Source organism: Dama dama, chromosome 13, assembly GCF_033118175.1.
Source record: "Dama dama isolate Ldn47 chromosome 13, ASM3311817v1, whole genome shotgun sequence".
NCBI classification, from domain to species: Eukaryota; Metazoa; Chordata; class Mammalia; order Artiodactyla; family Cervidae; genus Dama; species Dama dama.
The window spans coordinates 32,565,447-32,578,119 of record NC_083693.1 but is presented as its reverse complement, the minus strand read 5'-3'; the positions used below and the strand labels follow the sequence as shown (position 1 = coordinate 32,578,119).

General features: G+C 42.5%; 1 protein-coding gene across 1 annotated transcript in view; it reads left to right on the top strand.

The window, feature by feature from the left end:
• Window positions 1-12,673, top strand: part of ADAMTSL3 (ADAMTS like 3) — a 371,458-nt gene that overhangs the window by 298,803 nt on the left and 59,982 nt on the right. Inside the window, exons 20-21 of the mRNA XM_061158827.1 lie at window positions 4,196-5,267; window positions 12,198-12,325. Coding sequence (XP_061014810.1) covers window positions 4,196-5,267; window positions 12,198-12,325 — 1,200 coding nt within the window. The remainder of the gene's footprint in view (window positions 1-4,195; window positions 5,268-12,197; window positions 12,326-12,673) is intronic.

Genomic DNA, 12,673 nt, shown 5'->3' with positions numbered 1-12,673 from the left:
CAGCTGGGCTACTTGTGTGGCTCACCCAGCCATGGGCCAGTCCTTTCCCAAGGCTAAACACCACCTGTCACCTGCAGACTCCCCAGCCTGCTTTTGAAGGCATCATGGCCCCATCTATTAATACCTTAAGCCCCAAGCTTAGCTGGGGACATCTGGCTACCAGTTCTAAAGGTACTTAGAACCCATCTCCATGGTAACTAGAACCCATCTTCACACAGGATGCTGTGTGGGCTCATACCAGCTGCAGGTCATCTCCAGCCTGAACCCTGAGCTAGGCATGCACTTCCTTCCCCGTGCGGGCTTCGACCCCTTCCCAGTACAAGCGGGAATATTCAAGCGATGGCCTCATCTGTAGCAGCCCTAAGAGAGTCTCTCTCCACGCCTCCCTCAGTTGCACAAGTTCAAAATTCTGACTTTGACCCAGCTTAAACTCTGATTTAAAGAGTGACTTTCAAAGCCATCCACATTCACCATCTGAGTTTCCCATAATCCATCATGGAGGAACAATGACCAGATGGGGTGTTCAACTGAATTCTTTTAAATAGTAATAAAAAGATGCCTGTATAAGTATCAGTATATATAAACACATGTATGTAGGTATTATGGCTAGGTATGTGTGTATACACATACATTACACATCCTGCATTGTGACAATAGGCCACTTTTAAATATTCATAAAAAGCAACCAGCTAATTAAAATTAGTGAGTGTTATTCACTCAGTTGTGTCTGACTCTTTGTGACCCCATGGACCTTAGCCCGCTAGGCTCCTCTGTCCATGGGATTCTCAGGCAAGAATACTGGAGTGGTTTGGCCTTCCCTTCTCCGGGGAATCCTCCTGACCCAGGGATCAAACCCAGGCTTTCTGCATTGCAGGCAGATTCTTTCCCTTCTGAGTTACCCATGCTAATAAAACAGGAAATAAGCAAGACTAATATATAATTATGTCTTAAATTTTACACTTCCATCATATGCAGGCACAAATTTAACTCTAAACTTGATAACATAAGTGCTATCTTGGAAAAGGCAACCTAGTCAATGACACAGTTCAGTGTTCATTGGGTAGGAAATGAATTAATTACTCAGAGGAAATACAAGGATTCCTGATGGTAAGACCACAAAACATCCTCCTGCTTCCTCCTACAGAGGACACTGCATGTTGTAAAGATTTTGGCAGGGTTCTCACAGAAAACACAGTGGCTGTTTCTTATTTTCCCTTCCCTGTTCACCAGTAGCAGCCCATCAAATTATCTTTGAGTTAACCCAGTGAGACTCTCTGGGGTGGTGGTTCTCAATCTTTGCTCTACATTTCAGTCTCCTGGGGAGGTTTTACAAATTTTGATGCCCAGGCTTCTGTTCCCCATAAGTCAGAATTTCTGGAGAGTGGGACCCAGGGTAGTAAAATTAAAAAATAATAACAGCAGGTGATCCTAATTGGCAGCAAAGTATGAGAACCACTGCCTCTAGTCAGAGTTGATACTGAAACTCTTACACACCAGTATGTCTGTGTTATTGTTGTTCAGTTGCTAAGTCTTGTCTGACTCTTTGCGAGTCTATACAAGTTGGGAAAGTAGAGAAATACTCCCAGGTGGTTAGTCAATAGCCTTGGCCTGAACCCCAGGACTGTCTCCCAGCTGCTTGGGCCCTTCTGCTGGGAGTGGTCCAACTTCCTCATAATGTACACTGTTGGGAGAGAAGACACTCGGAGCAGCAGTGTTACAGCAAGACCTGGTATAGGGCTACAGCTGCTGTCCATTGTGTGCCATCGAGCCCTTGTTGTGCAGACTGCTTTTATGAGTGGCATCTCTGGGACTTCCCTGGTGGTCTAGTGGCTAAGACCCCATGCTCCCAATGCAGGGGGCCTGGGTTTCATCCCTGGTCAGGGCACTAGATCCCACATGCCACAATTAAGATCCTGCATGCGTCAACTAAGACCCAGTGCAGCCAAATAAATAAATGTTGTTTAGTTGCCAAATCGTGTCCAACTCTGCGACCCAATGGTCTGTAGCCCACCAGGCTCCTCTGTTCGTGGGATTTCCCAGGCAAGAATACTGAAGTGGGTTGCCATGTCCTTCTCCAGGGGATCTTTCCAACCCAAAGATCTCCTGCAAGGATCAACCCATGTCTCCTGCATTGCACGCAGATTCTTTACCACTAGAGCCACCAGCGAAGCCTAGTGTTTGCAAGTGAAAGTGTTAGTACCTCAGTCATGTCCGATTCTTTGTGACCAAGGGGTTTGCTAAAAAAAAAAAAAAAAGATGGCATCTCTGCCTATAATAATGGGTGAACCACAAATTTAGCAGGAATCCTCCTCCTGCTTTTGACCACTGTTGAACAGCAGTAAGTTTAAAATTCTGTGTTGCCAACCTAAAAAGAAATCTCTATGTCTTAACTGACTGAGAGGATCTTGATGTCCTCTGTGAAGAATCTCTATCCCAACAGGTAAACATGTACACACGACAGGCCGTCTGGCTCCACTTCAAGCTGATCCGAGGGGAGGGAGAGTTCATTGGCAAAACCTTGGACAAGGGGCCTAGCCTAGAAACGGCATCTCAGTGGAATTTGCGTGCAGACTTATTATGCCTGTCCCTCATTTAGAACACACTCTAATGCAGAAGTTATGCATCTACCCCTGTTGTTTTTCTGAACCTACTGCCACCCCCACACCTAAGCAGGCAGCAGCCAGACCCTAATGGGATCATGAACCACCCAAGAGAAGTCAAGAGTTATTCCAACAAACACAATCTGGGTAGTGTCCAGGGCCTGAGAAGTCCATCTTAAGTGGACTTCCCTCTGGTGATCTAGCGATTAAGACTCCACACTTCCATTGCAGGGGGTGCAGATTCGATCCCTGGTCAGGGAACTAAGATCCCACATGCTGTGCAGCAAGGCCAAAAAGTTTCAAAGACAAAAACAGAAATGGAGTCTCGATCTAGTTCTCCTCCCAGCATATCCCTACCAGTGTTACAGCCATAACCGTTGGAAGAACCATAACCGGGGTCCTCTGAGGCTCTTAGGCCCCTGTCTCATGACCTTAATTCCACAGTGTCATTGATGTGAGTTCAGTCTCTCTTCTGTCACTCCCTGATGCTTCCTATCCTCTAGTCCATGGACCTACATACATCTTCAAAGAGGAATCAGACTCCCGCCCACATCACATCCCCTTACCTACTCACTTCAGTATCACCCCAGGATGCATTGAGGCCTTCCTTCCTAAAAGTGAGCGGTTGGGGGGTGGGCAGAGGGAGTGGCGGAGGGAGAAGAGCCGCTCCTTTTGGGGGATGGGATCTGGGGAGAAACCTCTCTGGCCTCCACCCATTACCTGTGGCTGGTGCCCAGGAACAAGGAAGAGTCAGCCCACCTGTGATCCCTCTCAGCCTGCCCCGTTGATGCTGGCTGGACCCGCCTTTGTCAGCTGACAACAATGTCTGAGAGCTCATACATCCCACTACTGTGCACTTGATAAAAATGCCCTGACTTTTCACATTCCTCCAGTGAAGATGTTAACATCACCTGCATGTTATAGGTGAGAAAACGGAGGCTCGGAGAGAGTAGATCACTTATTCAGATGGTGGTGATGAGATTCTCTCCCACCGTTCAGGTGGCTTTCAGTGCCAGTTTGAACTTTTCTTCTTCCATCACTGGCTTCTTCAGGCCCCCATGCTAGTTTCACTGGCCTGCTTGGGTGATCTGCTATGGTCCCCAGCTGCATCCTCCTTTTCAAATCCTTCATATACATTCACTCACCTCCCCACACTCACTGCCTCCTTCAGATTTTGGATACCCTTGGCTGAGCCATACTAGATCCTCAAGAGCCTCCCAGATGGTGGAGGCCCCACACATCAGACGTCCCCTTATTGATGGAAATATTTAACCATTTAACCTCATGCCTCCCCAAACCAAAGGCTCCTTTATAAAATAATTGACATTATTTCATTCAATTCATTCAAACTTGCATTCTTTGCTGCTAAAGTGAAATTTGTCCCCATCTATGGATATGTGTGTATATATATACACACACACACACACACATACATATATAGCATAAATAATGATATATATATATATATATTTTTTAGTTCTCAAATGTTTTAAAAGAGAAAAGAATTTGCTGATTTATGTCAGCCTTGGAAGAGAATGGACAAATGTTGTCATTATAAAGATATTTGTATTTTGCTTTCTTTATTTTTCCAACAGAAATGAAACCAGAGATGAAGGCCAGACTCGGGGAGCAGGGTCCTCAGATCCTTGGTGTCCAGAGAGTCTACATCCAGACAAGGGAAGAGAAACGCATTAACCTGACCGTCGGGAGCAGAGCCTATCTGCTGCCCAACACATCTGTGATCATTAAGTGCCCCGTGCGACGATTCCAGAAATCTCGGATACAGTGGGAGAAGGACGGGCGTTGTCTGCAGAACTCCAAGCGACTTGGCTTCACAAAGTCAGGCTCACTGAAGATTCACAGCCTTGCGGCCCTCGACATTGGTGAGTACCGGTGCATCGCCGGCCCCGCACAGGAGACTGTGGTGCTTAAGCTCATTGGCACCGACAACCGGCTCATTGCACCCCCAGCCCTTGGAGGGCACACCAGGGAATATCCTGGGATGGACAACAACGAGGCCAATAATCTGGGAGCCACATGGCATAAGATGAGGCTGATGTGGAACAACAAAAATGAGCTTTATCTGCACAATGGCCAAATTAACAATCAGTCTCTCTTGAGAGCTCTGTTGGGCCACTGCAGCCCTTCTGCAGGAAACGCCAACTCCTGGGAATTTGAGAACAAGCAGTTTGAAGCAGCAGTTAAGCAGGGAGCCTATAGCATGGAGACCGCCCAGTTTGATGAACTGATCAGGAACATGAGCCAGCTCATGGAAACAGGGGAGATCAGCGACGACCTGGCATCCCAGGTGATATATCAGCTGGTGGCCGAGTTAACCAAGGGACAGCCTGCACATGTGCCCTTGAGGGGCATCCCTGGAGAGGCACTTCCCACGGCTCAGCTAAGGGGGGAGACTGGAAGTGTGCCCCAAAGCTCGAACTCCAAAAACTCAGGCAAGCTGACATTCAAGCCGAAGGGACCTGTCCTCTTGAGGCAGAGCCAACCCACCTCAATTTCCTTTAATAAAACAGTAAATTCAAGGATTGGAAATACAGTCTACATTACAAGAAGGACGGAGGCCATCAACATACTGTGTGAGCTTGTCACCCCCAGTGAGGCCACCTATACGTGGACCAAGGATGGAGCACTGTTACAGCCCTCAGAAAAGTAAGTACAGTCAGAGTACAGTGTTTACTCTGAGATGCCTTCTAAATGGATATTCCAGCTTTCCTTAAAATATTGTCAAATTCCTTCTCCTAAGAATGTGCTTCCAACAGGATCCTTTCGGAAAGAAACTCCAAAATGTTAGGGCATGACATTCACATATGCATTGGAATTCTAAAAATGAAATTGTACCATCACAGTCACTACCATGAAGGTGGTACAAAACTGGATACCATAAGATTAAATGTTAGCATCTACAGACTCTCTCTTTGCAGGTCACTTAACATTTAAAAATAAAATCAGGGACTTCCCTGGTGGTCCAGTGGTTTAGACTCTGTGCTTCCAATGCAGGGGATGCAGGTTTGATCCCTGGTTGGGGAACTAAAATCCCACATGTTTGCATGGTGCAGCCAAAAAATTTAAAAATTATGCCTCCAAAAAAGTGAAATCAATCAGGCCATTAAAAAAACATACTTGCAGTTCTCTTAGAATGTGCAGGAGCTGCAAGAATCTTCTATATCTGGGAGATGTGGTGTCTCGTTTGAACTCACACCAGCCCCATGAGTCTGGCAGGGCAGGAGTTGATACCTTCTCAATGAGATCATTGAGCAACAGAATCTCATGACTAATTCATGGCCAGTGAGAACCAGGGGCCACGTCTTCTGGACCCCGCCAAGGATGTTAGAGAGTCACACAAATAATAGCTTTGGTAGAAAGATTACCTGAAGTCATTTTCTAATATCAGGCAATGATTTATGTCACAAAATCCAAAAGTAAGATGATAAGGATCAAAGTTTTTTGAGATATTTGAAGTACAGTATTCAGTCACCATATTTTATTGTAATAGCTATCCATGTCAGTGCAAAAATGTCACATTTCATTCATTTTACATAAATAACGGAATAACAAAAACATTCACTCATTTTGTGTTCTCTACTGTCTCCAAATCTTGCTGTTAACACACACAGGGCTGTAGACATCTTGCTTTCTTTCAATTTGCATTCAACAGCTCCTTATTCCACCTCCAGGGATTGTTAAGAGACATAGATGTTAAATTGTTTTGCAAACCATAAGGTACTTTAAAAATGCAAGTTTTATTTTTATCATCCTTTTTTTTCCTGCATCACCTAATGTGTGAAGCACTAAAAGAAATCTAGGTAAAATTCAATTTTTATAATAAATCATTGGGCTGTCTTAGAATGGAAAGATAGAACAAATCTAATTTTTAATTTTTTTGCCTAGAACTCTGAACATTAGAGTACAATGTAGTTTTTGAAGTGGAATAAACCTTCCAGATCAACTACTTAGCAGTTCTCAAATCTTTTGGTTTTAGGACTCCTTCAAACTTAAAAAAATGCTGAGAAGCCAAAGAACTTTTGTTAATATGAATTAACTTTATGTAAATATGTTAATATATCTCATGATGTTTATGCTGTTAGAAATTAAAACCATGAAACATTTTAAATAGCTGTTTATTAATCCATTTAGAAGTAATAGTAGTAAGCCCAATTCATGTTCATGTAAATAACATAATTTTTGAAAAGCAGTATTTTAAAGATGAATGATAATGGCATTGTTTTACATCTCTGCAAATCTCTTTAATGTCTCGCTTAATAAAACATAGCTGGGTTTTCTCCTCAATGCTTCTACCTTCAGTCTGTTGCCATATGTTGTTTTAATTGAAGTTTATGGAGAAAATTGGGCTTCATACATATATAGATAGGTTTGTTGGGAGGAGAAGGAATATATTCATAATCTTTTAAGGTAATTATGCCTATTCTTCTTTAATGCTACACTAAAAATAGACAAGCGGTAGTTTCTTAAAGGTTAGATGGAATGTGGAATCTAAAACCATGTTAAGGAGATTTTGATAGTCTGTTACAATGAAATCTGTTGCTTTATCTTGTTCTTTGAATGAATCTTTTAACTAGACTAGATTTTATAATGTCATACATCGGTCATTTGGAAAATGTTGGCTGACTGAGTTATACACATCTTCCAAATGTTAACACATTCCATTATACAATACCAAAAATACATGTATTCTTTAATATTACTATCCCAACTTTTCAGGAAAGTCTTTGAGCTTTGGGAAGCAGTCAGACTCATAGTGAGCATGACTGATTTTCTCAAATTCTAATTTTCACTCGAAAGCTTGAATTTTATCATCATCAACAATTACTGTCAGTTATTTTTCCTGCATTGGCCAGCTCATTTTTGTTCATTACAAAATATATCTTCCAAATACCTAAATCCAAATAACCCTGGCTTATCTGTCAGTCATTATTTCAAGTAAAGTAGTATGCCATGAAAAAGGAGCTAGTTCAGCTAACAATTAAAACAGTCACACCCACAGACTTTGGCAGACAGCAGAGGTATGGTGTGTATTTCCTGTTTTGTTGTACAGAATGTTAGAAAAGTTACACTCAGGGGTAGAGATTTAGTGAAATAATAAGTTCTACTGCTTCATTAAGGACATTCTTATGAGAAATTGGCATTTTGTTTTTACTGCAAGTGTGTGGTAACCAGAATACAGTGACTACTGGTACACTTTGCTGCCATAGCTTTGATTCCATTCTGGTGCCAAGTTTTATCCACAACTGCTTTTACTATCGGTGCAAATGTCAACACTCACAGTGAAAAAGGCAAATAATGGTATAGTATCAATATTTACTATTATGAAAATAGTTTTGACCTCACGGACCCCTGGGACCCAAGTACCACCCTTTCAGGATTGCTCAACAATTTCACTTTAGAAATTATAAGGAACATTAGCCAAACCCAAATTGAGGAACATTCTATTTATTATCAGTAGTCCTCAAAACTGTCAAAGTCATCAAAAAAAGGGAAGGGGTCGGGGGAAGACAGAAAAATTGTCACAGACCTTCTGGAGACTAAGGAGACACAATGTCTAAATACAATACGATGTCCTGAATGGGAGACTGTGCAACAGGATAAGAACATTAGTGGAAAAACTAATGAAATCTACATAAAGACTGAAGTTTTGTTAACAACAGTGATGGACCAATGCTGGTGCCTTAGTTGTGATGAAAGTATCACATGCTGAAGATGTTCACATCAGGGAAAACCAAGAAAGAAGGAGATAAGAACCCTCTGTACTATCTTTGTTGCTTTTATGTAATGCCAACATCATTCCAAAATAAAGTTTGTTTCAAAAAAAAAAAAAAAGAAACTATGAGAAACAGAGGCGGAGAAAGTTGATCAGCTGATTTGTGGCCATAAAGTACTAGAGGGATGTGGTAGAAGACTGTGGTTAGTTCAAGTCAGTGTTTGTTGAACTGAGTTGATTTGTGATCATCTGACTTGCTCAAGTGGAATTTGCATTAGTTTCTGTGGCTGAGGCTCCTGAAGATCTCATAAAGATTCTGCCATCCTAACTCAGACCTGTTTCTGCATACTTTAAGGACCAGCCATTTGACACTGAAGCAGTCCTACTTGGCTAGTAAGAGTTTTTGTTTTTAATATTTTAAGGGAATTTTTAAAAGGTCTATTTTTATTTCCATTTTTTCTCCAATACACCTAGTTAATTTTTTCAACTTATGTTTAAATTTCTTTATGCAAGAAAAGTTCTCCAGTTTAGATATATTTTTCTGACTTTCACAAATCTTTTCAACTGAAGTCATGCAGAAATGGAATGATGTTTCCAAGCGCCTGTCTCCGATAGGAGGCAACAGTGTAGGCTGGAGTGTGTTTGGATGCCAGCTGAGTAAGAGATCACAGCTAGGAAGCGAAGGCTGTGGGTGGATTCCCTAGGGGTGATGTCTGTGGAGAGATCAGCTTCATTATCACTTCAAGTAAAGAATAGGATTTTGTGGTGGAGGTCAAGATCAGATTCCTTAAAGAACTCTACCTTCTGGTTCTCCAGCCCAGGGACTGGTCCAGCCTAGATCCTGGGTGACATCACCTGGCAGGAAGGTTCATGTGTGCTCAGCTATTTCTTGGTGACTTCTTGCTGTACTGTAAAACTGAGGCCAGTGAAACAAAGGAATCCTTTGAGAATTGCTAAATCATACAAACATACATATGAAATAATTTAAGAAAAGATTTTCATGTATAAACATTTGTCATGTAGAGTTACTAGTTTTACTTTTTTTCTTAATCAACTGTTCCTTAACAGGGATTTGACAGTGAGAGCCTATCCCCGGTCATAGCTACCTCTGCCTTATTCCTGTTTTTGTTCTGGGCAATTCAGCTGTTTTGGTCTCTTCCCACCTTTGTATACTTCATTTGTGGGTTGCAGGGGAGCTTGCATTCTCTAGTACATTGATTCTCTACTATTATTCTGTTCTATTCTAGCCATTCATACACTGAGTCATTAAATGTTTTTGAAAACTTGCTATATAAAAGATACTGTGCTAGACATTGAAAATGCACAGCTGTGAATAAAATCTGGTCCCTGCTTTTGAAAAGATCACAATCTCATGAGAATAAAAAGATATTTCATCAAATAAATATATGAACCAAACCAGAAGGAGCCCAGAGGGGGCAGAAGATAACTCTAGGAGTATTGGCGAAAGCTTTACAAGGGAAATTACATTTGCTCCAGGACTCAGTGGGTAAGTCAGAGTTGCCAAAAGTAGGGAAGGGCATTCCAAATAGAGTGAACAACATATGCAAAAGCTCAGGGTGATGAAAGACCATGGAATGTTCTGGAAACTGTTAGAGGTTCTTTATGGCTACAGCAGAGGGTAAGCAAGCAATGTAAAGTGACAGGAAATGAAGTGGGCCCAGTTCAGTTCATGAAGAAACATAGAGTATTTAGCAGTTGGTCAAAACAGTCAGTCATGCTTAAAATCTTGCATGCTAGACTTCAGCATTAGGCAAACCAAGAACTTCCAGATATCCATGCTGGGTTTAGAAAAGGAAGAGGAACTAGAGGTAAAATTGCCAACATTTGCTGGATTATAGAGAAAACAAGGGAGTTTCAGAAAAACATCTATCTCTGTTTCATCAACTATGATAAAGCCTTTGACTGTGTAGATCATGACAAACTGTGGAAAACTCTTAGAGAGATGGCAATACCAGACCATCTTCCCTGTCTCCTGAGAAACCTGTATGAGGGTCAAGAAACAACAGTTAAAACCCTGTATGGGCCAACTGATTGGTTCAAGATCAAGAAAGGAATACAACAATGCTGTCTGCTGTCACCCTGGTTGTTTAACCTATACACCGATCACATCATGAGAAATGCTGGGCTGGATGAGTTACAAGCCGGAAGGTGGGAGAAACATCAACAATCCCAGATATGCGGATGATACCACTCTAATGGCAGAAAGTGAAGAGGAACTAAAGAGCCTCTTGATAAGGGTGAAGGAGCAGAGTGAAAGAGCCGGCTTAAGACTAGATAGTAAAAAAAACTAAGATCATGGCTTCTGGCACCATTACTGCATGGCAAATAGAAAGGAAAAGGTGGAGGTAGTGACAGATTTCCTCTTTTTGGGCTCCAAAATCGCTGCGGACGGTGACTGCAGCCATGAAATCAGAAGGCAATTGCTTTTTGTCAGGAAAGTGATGACAAACCTAGACAGTGTGTTGAAAAGCAGAGACATTACTCTGCTGACAAAGGTCTGTATAGTCAAGGCTTTGGTCTTCCCTGTGGTCATGTACGGTTGTGAAAGCTGGACTGTAAATAAGGCAGAAGTAAAGAAGGCAAAACCCCAAAGAATTGATGCCTTTGAACTGTGGTACTGGAGAAGACTTCTCAAAGTCCCTTGGATAGCAAAGAGATCAAACCAGTCAATCTTAAGGGATATGAACCCTGAATATTCACTGGAAGGACTGATGCTAGAAAAGATGCAGGGCAGAAGGAGAAGAGGGCATTAGAGGATGAGATGGCTGGACAGGATCACCGATGCGATGAACATGAATTTGGGCAATCTCTGGGAGATGGTGAGGGACAGGGAGGCCTGGCATGCTGCAGTCCATGGGGTCGCAAAGAGTTGGACATGGCTGGGCAACTGAACAACAACAACAGAACAATCCATGTTGCTAAGATCTGTAAAATGGGAAGAAGGCAGGTAAAAAAATAGTATATGGACTGCTGATCCAGATAATCTATTAGCAACTTCAAATCAATAAGAAAAAATTAAAATTCAAGTGAAACAAGTATTCTTTCCCATCCCCTGAATCAGTATCTCGCCTGTGAGGATGCTCTTGGCCAGCTCTGATTTTCTAAGTGGTATTTACATGCAGATGTTTGTGAATGTCAATAATTGGGAAACCATAAGGGGTTCACGCAGTGTAGCCCTGATTCTTAACAGCATGCTCAAAACCCAATACAGTGCAGCAGTAGCTTTGTTACTTCACTGAGCTTTTCAGACCATGAGAAAATAACCATTGCCAGGGAGCAGTAACTAAAGGTCCACTCACTTCCAGCGTGAAAATCTGAACTGAAAAATTCACATCTGTAGTCTATTAGAAAGGCTCGGGGCAGAAAATGCGGGCTTAACCTCCAGCAAACTAACACTAGTTTCTTTTTTAAAACATGGTAAATTAAGCATTGAGTCCATCCGGAAGAGTCTGCTCTCATGCAGAGTGAGATAGGAAGTCTGGATCTCTGAGCATAGTCCAGCTCTACTGTCTAAATGAGTTTTAGCCAAAAAGAGACCCTCCAGTCTGTATGTTGCTGTTTAGTCGCTAAGTTGTATCTGACTCTTTGCAACCCCATAGACTGTAGCCTGCCACATTCCTCTATCTGTGGAGTTTCCCAGGCAAGAGTACTGGAGTGGGTTGCCATTCCCTCCTCCAGCTCCAGTCTACATAGTGGTCTGCTTATAGGCAGGAAGCTTGACAAGATTATCTTCTGGATCCTTGCCAGCCCAAAGTCAATGTCTTCATTCTCTTTGGGTCGCTGTGGTTCTCAAGTAGTTCATTGTGTCACATGAACACATCCTCTTTCTAACTGTTCTACAGAGTCATTTTGGATGGAATGGGGAAAATACAGATACGGAAACCTACAAAGAAAGACCAAGGAACATATGGATGTGCTGTAGCTAATCATCTCGGTTCAGATGTGGAAAGTTCTTCTGTGCTGTATGCAGGTAATGCCCATTATGCAGCCTGGAGTGCCTGGGTGTGGTCTGGTTTTTTAACATTAAACTCTGGAGCAGCAGTTGCCATGCTTCGCACAGCAGAATCACTGGGGAAGGGGATGTTAAAACACAGATCTCCAGACCCCATTCCCAGGGGTTCTGACACAGCAGGCTTGGAGTGAAGTCTGAGTATGTGCACTTTTTTTGGCCTTGAGGCATGTGGAATCTTAGTTCCCCAACCTGGGATCAAACCCATGACCCCTGCAGTGCAGTCTTAGAGAAGTCTTAACCACTGGAACACCGGGGAAGTCCCAGAATGTACCTTTTTAACGTGTTCCCAGGTTATGCTGACACTGC